General features: G+C 46.4%; 1 protein-coding gene across 2 annotated transcripts; it reads left to right on the top strand.

Moving 5' to 3' along the window:
• Positions 1-30: 30 nt before the first annotated feature.
• On the top strand, positions 31-12,260 carry Vps13B (Vacuolar protein sorting 13B). Of its 2 annotated transcripts, NM_143496.4 has the most exons (14): positions 31-1,510; positions 1,568-2,915; positions 2,973-3,676; positions 3,733-3,931; positions 3,990-4,609; positions 4,669-6,533; positions 6,594-6,750; positions 6,813-7,034; positions 7,095-8,128; positions 8,190-8,549; positions 8,606-9,364; positions 9,422-9,906; positions 9,967-11,909; positions 11,968-12,260. In NM_143496.4, exons 1-14 carry the CDS (start codon positions 227-229, stop codon positions 12,181-12,183), a joined length of 11,196 nt encoding a protein of 3,731 aa, NP_651753.2. In that variant the 5' UTR covers positions 31-226; the 3' UTR covers positions 12,184-12,260. The 2 variants fall into 2 exon arrangements, with proteins under 2 accessions (NP_651753.2, NP_996310.2); NM_206587.2 differs by lacking the exons at positions 2,973-3,676; positions 3,733-3,931; positions 3,990-4,609; ... (7 more) ...; positions 9,967-11,909; positions 11,968-12,260 and having other exon boundaries at positions 1,568-1,864; positions 1,914-2,445.
• The last annotated feature ends 201 nt before the right edge of the window (positions 12,261-12,461 follow it).

The raw sequence follows: 12,461 nt of genomic DNA on the forward strand, positions 1-12,461 counted from the left end.
TTCCGATAACGATAACGATTGGCAGATTGCCGGGGCTGAAACGTAAACAATCCAAAATTCTATGGCTATGTTTGTTTTGTTAAACATATTCGGCCCAGAATTGTAGCAAAATTCACAGCATGTAAATTCAAGTTAACCGCCGGCAACGCATTAAATGAAGAGTGTCATATAAGTGAGCAGTCAACAGCGCTGGGATCGAGGCCTGAGCCTCCGGCGTCGCCACACCATGTTCAAACTGGAGTCCTACATCACTCCGATTCTGCTGAGCTACGTGGCCAAGTACGTGAAGAACTTCCGCGACGAGGATGCCCAAGTGTCGCTGTGGGAAGGCGAGGTCACCTTCCAGAATCTGGACCTGCGCCTGGAGGTGCTCGAGGAAGAGCTGAACCTCCCAGTAGAACTAGTTTCCGGCCACATTCATGAACTCAGCATCCTGGTGCCGTGGACCAAGCTTATGTCCGAGCCCGTGAAGATCGTCATCAATACCATAGAATTCGTGGCCAAGTTGCCGGATAGTGAGAGCAAGCAGCGCAGGGCCTCCTTCCAGCGGGAGCAGCGAAGGAAATCGAAGCGGGAGTCCGTGGAGCAGCCGGATCAGACGAAGAGTCCTGGACCGGCAAGCTCTTCCAGCGTGGTCAACAAAATCATCAACAACATCAACCTGCAGTGCCACAACATCATCCTGAAGTATGTGGAGGACGACATCGTGGTCTCTATGAATGTGCAGACCCTTAACTTTAGCTCCGCCGGCGAGGACTGGAAGCCCACTATGGTGGACATACACCCGGTGTCCGTCGTCATGCGCAAGTTGCTCCAGGTCTCAGATTTGACCATCTGCTTGGACAAGCGCAACACAGCTGGTAGGATAGAGGTGTGCCAGGAGCCGGTTCTCTACCGATGTACTCTGGAGTGCCGGGTTCTCCGCAAGTACAACGCCAACACGGTGTCCACAACAAGCACAACACGCATTGGAGTTTTCACGAAGTCGCTGGATATCAACGTGTCATCTCTGCAGTTCCCCATGGTGATGAGGCTGGTCAAAATGCTGCTCGAGCTTAAGCCAGCCGAGTTTGAGGATGACCCCCAGAATCCAGAAGATCAGGAGGCGGTAGCTGAGGGCAGCGAGTCGCAACAGGGGACCGAATCCGCAGGACGAAGCGTCTTTTGGTGGGCCTGGAGCCTACTGCCCAGTTTCGATACTGAGGCGCCTTCCTCGTCCTGCGACACTCCCACTGGTCACGCCTTCGATCTGGGAGTCTACGCCGAGGAGCTGAACTTCCAGCTTAAAAACTCGGAGTACTTTACCGACCAGAGCATGGGTGGCATCAAGCGAATACGATACACCCCAATATTGCGAATTAGTTTGGGCGGACTTTATTACGAGCGGACAATTCTAAAGGAGTGCGACTGGGCCAACGTCAAGGCGGGCCTTTCTAGCATGTGCATGGAGCCATTAGGTGCTTACCGTAGCGACGATCTCGTGGATCGCAACTTGGTCAATACCCAGGAAGTGAGTTGATCCTAAGACTGTTTATTGCCTTCACTCTTTACTATTTTTTATATAAAGTTTCAGCAAGAGCGATCCTTTATTGACAAGAGTCTGTTTGACGAGAACTACATGTTCGCCGAACGGTCCTGGTGCAGCTACAACTACGCGGATTACGTGGCCAGGAACACGGATGAATACATGCTGTTTCGCAGTCCTGTTTTGGCCTTCGACGTCATCGAGCACCGGGTGCCTAAGCCCAGCAGCCATCCCGTGGCGGAGAGCCAGCTCAGAGATCTGGGAGTTCGCATCCAGTATCGTCTATTGTCCGCCGGAATCACGTTCCACTTTTCGCAGTCGTTCGTCCAGGTTAAAAAGGTAATTAGTGATTTAATTCGTCCTTACGATTACCCGGGATATCGTTCAGAATCGATGAAGGATGAGGATCGCGGTGTCCCCGAGCCGGAAAACAAGAACTCTGAAATGACTATACCTGATCTGGAGTATCTGATGGGATTGGTGCCCACTTGTAACTACAAAATTGAGTTGCGTAACATTGTGGTTCAGTTGTATCCCCGCCAGCAGCAAGATGAGTCATCCGCGATCAATCAACACCAACTGACGACCACAGTCAGACAATCTTTGCTACCATATTTGCAGCTTAAGATCTCCCTAGTCGAGGGCACAATGTGTGGACCAGTGAATCCTGTTCGCCTGGTCCAACTGATTACTCATCTAGAAGAGAAGCCTCGGGACGTGGTTAATGCCTGCTACAACTGTTTTCACTTCAATGTGAAAAACTTGGCGCTTATGATTATGAATACAACTCCGGATAATGGACGTGCCAAGCTTTTGAATATTCCACGCGTTCAAGTGAACTGGAACCGCCTTTTGGCGCCTCATCTTTGGCGTCAAAACGAGGCGCCTTTAGAGACTTCGGAAATAAAATCAGAGATCATAACTTTAGAGTTCTCAAAGCGCGAGCTAATCATCGCAAAGCGCTTGGTGCCGTTAATTTCGAGTTTCAGTGGCCAAGATCTTTGTGATCTGGCCCACATTGTAGCCAATGTCAACGTCAATTCTGATGTGATCAAGCTGCAGAGTGTGGGCACCAAACTAAACCTGGTCTATCACAAGTACCATACACATTTGGCTGCAGTGGGGTCACTTCAAGGTGTCCACACTGATGCCGTCCATACCAAAATGAATATACGCAATGTGGTGTTGTCCACTTCAAAGAATGCAGACAATAAGTGGCTTGAGATGCAGTGTCAGTTTCCCCTGGAGGAGGTCCATTCGGAGCAGGAAAAAATTCCCGGCACAGTGGTGTGCCTTTGGTTGGAACCATTTCGCATCACTACGGACATATATTTGCTGCAGTTCCTAAATTTTTCGGACAACAGTGGAAGGCAAATTACAAAAGACAAGGGTACGTGATTCTATATAAATCACTAATATTTATAAAAGTAATTAATTCTGGTTTCAGAAGTAGAAACTGATTTGGAGTCTGTGAACCAGTCGGAGCCACCAATTACACAATCGGTTTCGAATTATTCCACGATTTCTGCATCTGCGATCGCCTTCAATGATTTTCAACCGCGTCGAATCAGCAGAAACAATAGTCGAAAGATCTCGGTCCCCGAGGAGACAGTTCATCTAAGTTCCGAGCGAGATGAGAGGCACACCCAGGCAGAACCTTTGACCATACCAGTGGCCAATAAGCCACAACCAAGTAATTTCGATACAACCGATTTTGTGAAGCGGCTGACAAAAATGGTAGTGCTGGTAGAGATCGCTCAGGCTAAGATTGACGTATGTGAAGTAATGATGCGAAAAACTCCTGGACATACCGATGTGGAGTATACTTCCATTCGCCTGCCGCACATGAAAGTAAAATCGGGCAATTGCGAGGCCATCCAACGAGGAAACATCAGAGGAGTTATTCCAGTTGCGAGTAACACTGAGCTATTGAATTGGGTCTTCGACCTAAACGAGTTTAACGTTTGCTATCGCAGAGCTAATGTGACCGAGATGATTATAGCTCCAGTGAGGACCACGATAACCTTAGCTCTGTCTTTCAAGACATCTGATAAAGTTGACGGAAGTAAAGGAAAAGAGGATAAGTGTGCTAACACGTGCTCTATAAATGTGCATGTGGATATGTCTGCCATTAACATTTTTGCCCAGCGGGTAAGCGAAGCTTTCGTAAAACCTATTTAAATTTGCTTAAGTAAACCCATTTCCAGGTGAAATTGCTACATGAGCACTGCTTGATTATTTCCAAGATGTACGGTTCGCTGTGCCCGGACGAACCTGCATCCAAGTGGCAGACAGGAAAAATGAAACCCAGACTGGAAGTGTACACTGGGAGTGCGCAAAACTATCCGGTTATTAAGGAGTTCCTGGAGCTAGATCCAAACTTCGAAGCACCGAAAGTAAAAAGTGGTAAGAATAAATACCCATTGGTTTAAGAAATGCATTAAAATTGTATTATCCCATTTAGCTCCCAAAAGCTCAGTTATACTATTTTGCCAATGGACAATTCCGCGTATCAGTTTTGAAATGGAAAACTCCAATGATTTCAAACACAGCAAAATCGTTATGAGTCTTGAGGACTTACTCCTGAATATCGACAAGCATAGTGACTTCAACAAAATTACCACCAAAATAGAAAACTTCGGCCTTAACTACTATGAGGAAAAGCATGAGGAATGGGAAAAGATCGACGACTTGCATATCAAAATGCTGGGAGATAGCACAAACTTGCCATTGATTAGTGTGGTGATCACCACTGTGAGCCTTGAGGATCTTTACGCAAAGATTGGGGCAAGAAACCCTCACAACAAGCAGCACACTATCTCTGAGGTCCTCATCGAGGTGCAACCGATAGAAATGGTGCTGAACCTGGACCAAATTACCGAGTTTATGGTCCCAATATGCGAGGTCCTTGAAATTATTGGAAATTCTGCCTCTGCACAGTCAGCGAACAAACCGAGTGCTCCAGTTCCAAGCAAGATCACAACAGTTCAAGATCTACCAATGGTGCATTTAAACAGCAAGGGAATCTATGTTTATCTTCCTCTGTCTACAGGCAAAAAGAGTTGCAGTGTCCTGCTGCTAAGGGTAAGTGTGCCGATACTTGTTAAACCTTAGCATGTTTATTGTATATATGTGAATTGCAGATTGAAAGTATTCAACTTACTCCGAGTCTCGAAAATCCTCTAGTTCGTCAGCTTGTCCGACCAGATATCTACCAAAAAGCAGCAGAGCTGAACATGCTCAGCACTCCGGGAGCACTGGTGGAGGACCGCCAGTATGAGCTTAGTGTTCGGAGGGTATCTCTGTCCACCGGAAACTGGAAGCAAACTCAAGAGTATCGCATAGAGAAGACTCTGGCAAGCAAACATGACAATCCCGCATTCGAGTGGAACAATCAAAGTCAATCCACCGAGCTGGATCATATGGAAATATTCAAAGACTTTGATTTTATCATGATTTACGCACCGGCTATAAGCTACGATAGATTTTTGGTTTGTGGACAGAGTGTGGAGTATAATTGCGCGACCGATTTTGTGGCTTCCTTGAACACTCACCAAATCAGTCTGATTAGCTGCATCATAGTGCGCGCGCAGCGATTGGGTTGTATAATCGACCAGGTCTGTGTTAAAAATGCTGAGTTACCAAAAGCGAGATCACATAAAACGCTGGGAAACATTTCCAAATACAACAGCGTGGACAACTCGATATATTTTCCAGCAGATCCAAAAGTTTTTAAGAAGGATACTTGGATCCCAAAATCATCTAAAAAGCTGGTCAGCGAGAGGTTAAGTTACACGAATGCAAGCACAAGTTTTACTGATGCCAAAGGCAGTAGTGACTACTTCTACGGTTCCTGCCAAAGCGATTCTGGAATTCATTTGGGCACTCGGATGAAAGGATATTCAAGATCGCTTGCAGCGGAAGAGATTAATCGGAGTGGACGCCAACCGTTTGTCCTGAGTTACCCCAGTAGCGTATCGTTTGTGGCCGGTATATTCGTTCTTAAGATCTACGACGTTTTGGAGTTGGAAGAACTGGAAAGACCTGTCATGAAACCACTTTTTTTAATGACTGTATCTCAGCCCAGTTTCATGTCTACCCAAAATTTCAAAGCAGCCGTAACACAAGCCTCGATTTTTAACGTAAACATAAGCGTAGCCAAGGCAGATGTTGATGGAAAAGTAGATTCGGAACGATTTAATGAGTCGGTATTTGCAACATTACCCGGACAACTGGGAAGCTCGGGTATTCCGCCTCCGTTGCTTACTATTAAGACTCAATATGACCGCCTCCATCAGAAGGAAGTAGATGTGGAGCTTCGGAAACCCATCCTTTTAAGGATTTGCGAAAACACTATCAAACAATTGGCAAGTGACGTTTTCCGTATCTACACTGTTCTTCACGAGACTCCCTGCTTTAATGTCCGTAGTCCGCGTCCTGTGCCCGAAGGATCCCAACTCCGCCAGTTGAAGATGAATTGCTACAACGCGGATAGGTTTCACTTGTCATGTGATCGTATAACTGCCAAGTTCTACGATGAGGAAAGGAGCTATAAATGCAGCTTCGTCTGGCTGGATGTCAGCACCCGCATCAAGTTTAGTAGTCGCCCTCAGAAGGCGGTTATAAGGTCCAACATAGGATCATTCTATGTGCAGTCCGGAGAAAAGATGCTGCTCCACCCGTTGCTTATGCGTTTGTCCGTAGATTTGGTCAGTGAGCCATGGTCTGAGGAGCTATTGGTCAATGCCACACTCAAGCTAAATTACCTTCACATCGACGCGGGTGTTTTCAGCATATTGCAACTGCAAAAGGCACAGCAAGGAGTGAACCGGATACGCGAATATGCCGATCGGGAATGGCAGCAGTTCCTGCGCAGTCGTCCTGTTCTGGGCACTCCGAAAGATGTCTCACCCTGCAATCTGATTAAGTGCACTCCCTCACACGAATCGATAGAGCGGATTAAACGACCGTTGAAATCGAACGCGGAATTTTATCAGGATGACCTGAGGTGAGATATTCAACACACTAACTAACTATATTTCACTGATTAATGCATTTTACACATCAGAGCTGGCGCCTTCCAGTTCGTGTATCTGAACTCCGAGTCTGTACTGCCAATGCCCTACCAGGTGCAGATCATTAAGAAAAACTATGGCATCATCTGCTGGCGATATCCGCAGCCGCGCCAGATGACAAGCATACACATATATCCGGTTCCTATGCCAGTAAGTTAATGATATGATAATGCATATTTCATTGTCTTATTAATGTCGTTGTATGCGAAAAGGTAAGCAGACCCATACATATCAGATGTCGCATGGAGTACTTTAGTGAGACGCATGAAACTTTCCTGCATTACTGCGATTTTATGCTCTCGGAGACCTCTACTAAGCAATTGACTCCACCAGATCGTCCGATCTGTGCAACCATTTGGAGGGTTGTAATACTGCAATCGTTGATATCTGTAGACGGTACATGTTTTGAAGGAAGTGAGGATGAAGACCTCTCGGTAGGGTTTTAATATAAGGCTACACAAATGAAGTCCCTAATAATTAATTATTATTTTAAGATCGAGTACCTCCAGTCGGACTTCAAAGTGGACGAAAACAATGATTTTATTTTGCATCCAAAAGTTCTTGTGGGTTGCATGCGAATCGATACCGTTTTTAGGGCAGAAAAAGTGCCAAAACTGCAGTTGTTGCTCTGCTGCCAGGACATCGAACTGAATTTTGTGAACCAGACGGATAACACTGGTGAACTGCCTAAACAATTGAACAAGTACCGCCTTAGGCAGACCCCTAATATTACGCAAACCTTTCTTACTGTGCACGTGGAGGATCTACAGATGCATTCGAGGATATATTCCAGAAACGATTTTAGTTTGCAGACCGAAATGCGCGCTCGAGTTAAGTGCTTGGACTATGGATTCCTAAACATGCTAGATGTTCTAGAACCAATGAAGTTCTCAAGCTATGTAAGGCTGACCGACTATCCACGCTCTCTAGTGCAAGCTAATTTCCTAGTGGATAAGCTTCGGTTGAACTGCGGACCCCATGTGATCCACACTTTGCTGAGTTCCAAATACCACTGGCAGGAAGTTTTGCAGCAGAAGGATGTGCGGCACGTTTTGATGCCAAAGTTGGTTATAGTTAACCGGATACAGACGCCCATAAGCTTTGGGCAAACGAACACTGTCGAAAAAATCCCCGTCAATCCTGGTGAAGTGCAGCTCTATCACTTCCGCAGCTGCTCCCACGTCCAGGAACTAACCTTCTTCATTACAAATCCCAAAACTCTTCTGGTGGATTCAAGTGATTCAGTACATATAGCACTTAAGTTCGAGGACGAAGAAAAAATCCATAATTTGCGGGTCGGAGAGTATTGTATTACTCTCAAGTTAGCAAAACTCTCCACCACCCAAATTTATATTCTGGTCAAGGGACAAATAGAGTTGGTTAGCATGGTTCCCTTCAATCTGGTCACTGAGTTTCGCGAGGAGGAAATAAATTACGACGAAAGCACCCCACCGGAGCATCTCCTCCTGTCCAAAGAAAGATCATCCTACTACCAAAATGTCAAGCGGAACGCCGATATCAACATGCGGTAATTTACTGCTTTCAAATGTAAGTTCTATAAGTTCTCTAAAAATGTGATCATTCTTTAGGCTTAAGCTGACCGCCGGACTTGGAAGAGGACGCACTGGCGACATCCCACTGAAAACTAACAACAACTTGCCTTGGCTGGTCAAGGTTCCTACGCAATCTGCTCAGCAGTTTATCAGCATTTGGGTGCGAATCTTGCGTGAGGACATTAAAATGGATAAGCCCGCCGAGGACTTTCAGCCGCAGAAGATTCTGATCTGCATATGGCCGATCTTTGAGATATGCAATATGCTCAGCTGTGCGGTCAAGGCTACCGAAAGTACTACCGGGGAAAGTTCCACAATCGAAGCCATGGGAGGCAGATGGGCACTGAACACTGCTACAACCCATGCAACGGAGCATAACATTGGCTTTACATTCTCGTAAGTTTGAGAAACATCCTAATCCGATCCAATTTAAACCGACGCTTGAATTTCAGGGGTATTTTGCGAGGATCTTCAAAAGATGAATATTCGCTTATGTTAAGGACAATGGACTGGCACAAGTTCTTTTATTATGATCCCACAGTGTGGACCATCGAAAATGCTCTGCATAAGCTTGGCAAGTCATCGAAGCGCAAATGGCCACTGAACGATCCTGAAGAATTGCGGGTTAGCCGCGTGCTAGATTTTGAAAATGCCTTTGATGTAAAGTACCAGACTAAGGCGACGAGGGAGTTCTCCTGCTGCCAAGGACTGGACGTGACTGCCTGGGGCATGTTCATCAATGGAACGGGCTTATATGTAGCCATTTTTATGATCCAAGAGCAGGCGCGCCTTGATCTTAAAGCAAACAGTTTGCAAATGATGCCAAAACTCAAAAGTGCTTTCACAATTGATGTCCGATTTGACAACGGGTGGAAATCCTCAACTCCGATCTGTTTGGAAGACTTTACCCAAAAATCGTCCAGCAACGCCGGGCGATCATTGTATCTGCGGTACAATTCATTCGTGGATATAGTTATAGTAGAAAGGGATGAAGTATTGCGCCTAATACTGGAATACAGGCAGGAAGACGACGGACGTCGTTTGTTCAAATTGCGATCAAAATTCGTATTCACTAATTTTACGGATGTGGTCCTTAATGCCCTGACCCTTGCTATGGACCACAAGGAGAACTCTACGCGGGAAGAAGTGGAGGCATATTCAATTTGCAAAAAGGCCCGCAGTCTTGTTTCATCCGAATCAACCAAGAATTGGTATGGACTACAGTCATACGTGTTTTTTTTTTTGTTACTAACTTTCTTTCTTTGCAGCTCGGGTAATGCAATGGACGTCTTCTACGATCTTAACGCCCATAAGGCTAAGCATAACTGTGATACAGCATTCGTCTATTTCGTTTGCTTTAGTGTTGGTGGTAGTCGGGAGATCTCCATACCCATTCCCTTGGCCGTACCCTTCACCAGACGCTGCTTCAGCTTGCAAGCGGGACCCGAGTCCATCCCATTGATGATCACCCTAATAGAGAAGGATAATGTCCACTACTTAAATGTGTTCCGGGACACAGCACCTGCCATTGTTATTAGCAACAACACGAATGTCAAGTTTATTGTGGCCCAAACGAGTGCTTCGGAGAACAGCAATGTGAGCTGCACAAACTCGGAATTTGTGGGAAGGAACTTCGAGTGGAATCAGCTGGTCCTGCCTCACAGCAATTGCTATTATACCCCTCCGCAGATGTACGCTAACTTTCCAGATGTGGAATTCACAATGTGTAATTTATCCTTGGCAGTTTACAAAGGTTTGGAGTTCAGTATATGCCATCTAGAATAGGTTATGAGTTTTTTATTTTATTTTTCAGATAAGCTTTGTGCCAAGAACAAGATCGCTTGGTCAAAACCCATTCGCACCGACAAGTCTTGGCAGAAATTCCTACATGTGCCTCACCACGGCGACGTGAAAGTGGTTGTCTGTGACAAGCATCGAGCTATACGACTGAACATCTACTATATAGCTCAGCAGCTGGAGTTTTCGGTTAAAGACTTGCGATCACGTTTGACAAAACCCGAGAATGTTTTGATGCCATCGCAGGAGCAGGCTGCTCCGAGACCAGATGAGAGCTCGGAGCAAGAGAACGACACTAAAAGGGTAACTTTACCGAATATGGTGACGTGTGCCCATTTCAACGAAGAGTGTGAAAGCAAAACGCAGACAAGGATCAAAATTTTCATCAAGAGCTTTGTGTTCAGCCTGCAGACAGACAACCGGGAAAATGACTTCGTGAAGACGGAGGTGTGCAATATCTATGCTGATGACTCCATGCTTATCTACGACGACGACGACGATCAGCGAGAGCTGCGATTGCAGTTGCCAAACCTTCAGGTAGATAACCAGTTGTACTCCAGTGGAAAGTATGATTTTCCCGTCCTGCTTTGTGCGGAAAAACTGTACAGAAGGAATTGTAGTCTGCCACAGGTCTACGATTTGGACCATGTATATAAGCAACAGGCACAACGAACTCCCGTCTCTCTGTTCACGTTCATTTTCTACCAAGATGAAATGCAACTGCAGAATGTGCGATGTCAGATTCCACCCTTCAGGGTGTACATCGAAGATGCCTACCTGAATCAACTGCTGGAAGCATTGGTAGAGTGTGAACCGTCCAATTGTGTCTATAGTCCCCCTGTGGAGCAGGATCAAATTCTTCTGCCAGCCGGGATGACCCTTTTGCCCGATCAAGTTGTGGCCCAATCATTGTACATATCGGAACCCTTGCGTCTTAATAGTTTTACGGTAGAGCCCCTGAATCTATTGCTATCCGTCCATACATCTTCGAGGCTCTATATAGCACTAGATCACTCTCCCCTATCCTTTTCACGCTACGAGCGTCAGCAAATCCTTACAGTTCCCCTCCGATTCGGACAATCTCTAGGACTGCACTACCTCAGCGGAGCGATTTTCGGAGCCGGCTGGGTCGTTGGTTCCCTAGAGATACTGGGAAGTCCCAGTGGGCTGGCGCGCTCGTTCAGCACCGGTCTGCGAGACTTTGTGTCCATGCCCGTTCAGGGTCTGTTCCGCGGACCTTGGGGCTTCCTCGTGGGAGTGACGCAAGGTTCTGCCTCTCTGCTGCGAAATGTGACAGCAGGAACCGTGAATTCCGTGACCAAACTGGCTGGTTCAGTGGCTCGGAATCTCGACCGGCTGACTTTGGACGCTGAGCACATCGAACTGACCGAGGCGAGGCGTAGAGCTCGGCCACAGGGCTTCGCCGATGGACTGACCCAAGGTCTGACTGGATTGGGCATTAGTTTACTTGGCGCTGTTGGCGGATTGGCCCATCACACCCTGGAGGCACGAAGTTCCGTTGGTGTTATCGCTGGTCTCACCAAGGGCATTGTTGGAGCACTAACGAAACCAATTAGCGGAGCAGCTGAAATGCTAGCCCTCACGGGCCAGGGTGTTCTGCATACGGTGGGCTTTAATGCTATGCCCCAACAGGTTGAGCCCAGTTTCATTCGAAACGTTGCCCTGCATGGAAGCTCCAATCGCATATGGAGCTATTTGCCCGAGGAGTTGAGCCGCGATCAGATGCTGTTCTTTAGTGAGATCATGCTGCAGATCAGCACGCAGTTGCGCCCAGCCTTGCTGTTTCTAACCTCGTCAGTATTGGCCATCATGCAGTCGGATAGCGAAGACCTGGCCTTCGCCTCTCCCATTTCCAAGGTGGATGTGTTGGCGGACCGCGAAGATCCCTCCAAACTGTACTTGAGTCTGAAATCCGAGAGGAGGGATGACTTTGAAGGGGTGAGTAACAGATCGGCCATTAGTTATATCTCATAAATAATCATTCGTGCGTTTCTAGCAACTCAACTACACCAATGAGCGCATCATGAAGTTCCTGAATGCCTCTCGACTTCAAAGCATCGCCAACGATTCGCTGAATGATCTGCTCCAGCTACACGAACTGGATGTGGACGACCGAATCCAGCGGCAATCGCAGTGCATCTTCTACATTAAGCCCAATATTGGTGAACACCTGATCCACTACCTAAAGGTAATTAGTCGGATTCAACATTGATAGTAAATATGCATCTGTGCGTACGTTTCGGATTAGTCCAAAGTATTCCTAGAATCCTGTGTATTTTATGCCAAAAAAGACATTTTTTGTTACAATTTTTGCAATAAAAATTAAAAAGAAAACGTGTCTTTTTTCCTAATGACTGCTGAATTACAAGGTAATTTTTCTCTGGAACTAGTGTATATTATTTTCCTCTGCTTTTACTCAGTTATTCTATGTGCTGTCCAATTCCGCAAAATCCCATCAATTCCGTCGGTTTTAGCTAAAGCCGCCCACAA

Source organism: Drosophila melanogaster, chromosome 3R (assembly GCF_000001215.4).
Source record: "Drosophila melanogaster chromosome 3R".
Lineage (NCBI taxonomy): Eukaryota > Metazoa > Arthropoda > Insecta > Diptera > Drosophilidae > Drosophila > Drosophila melanogaster.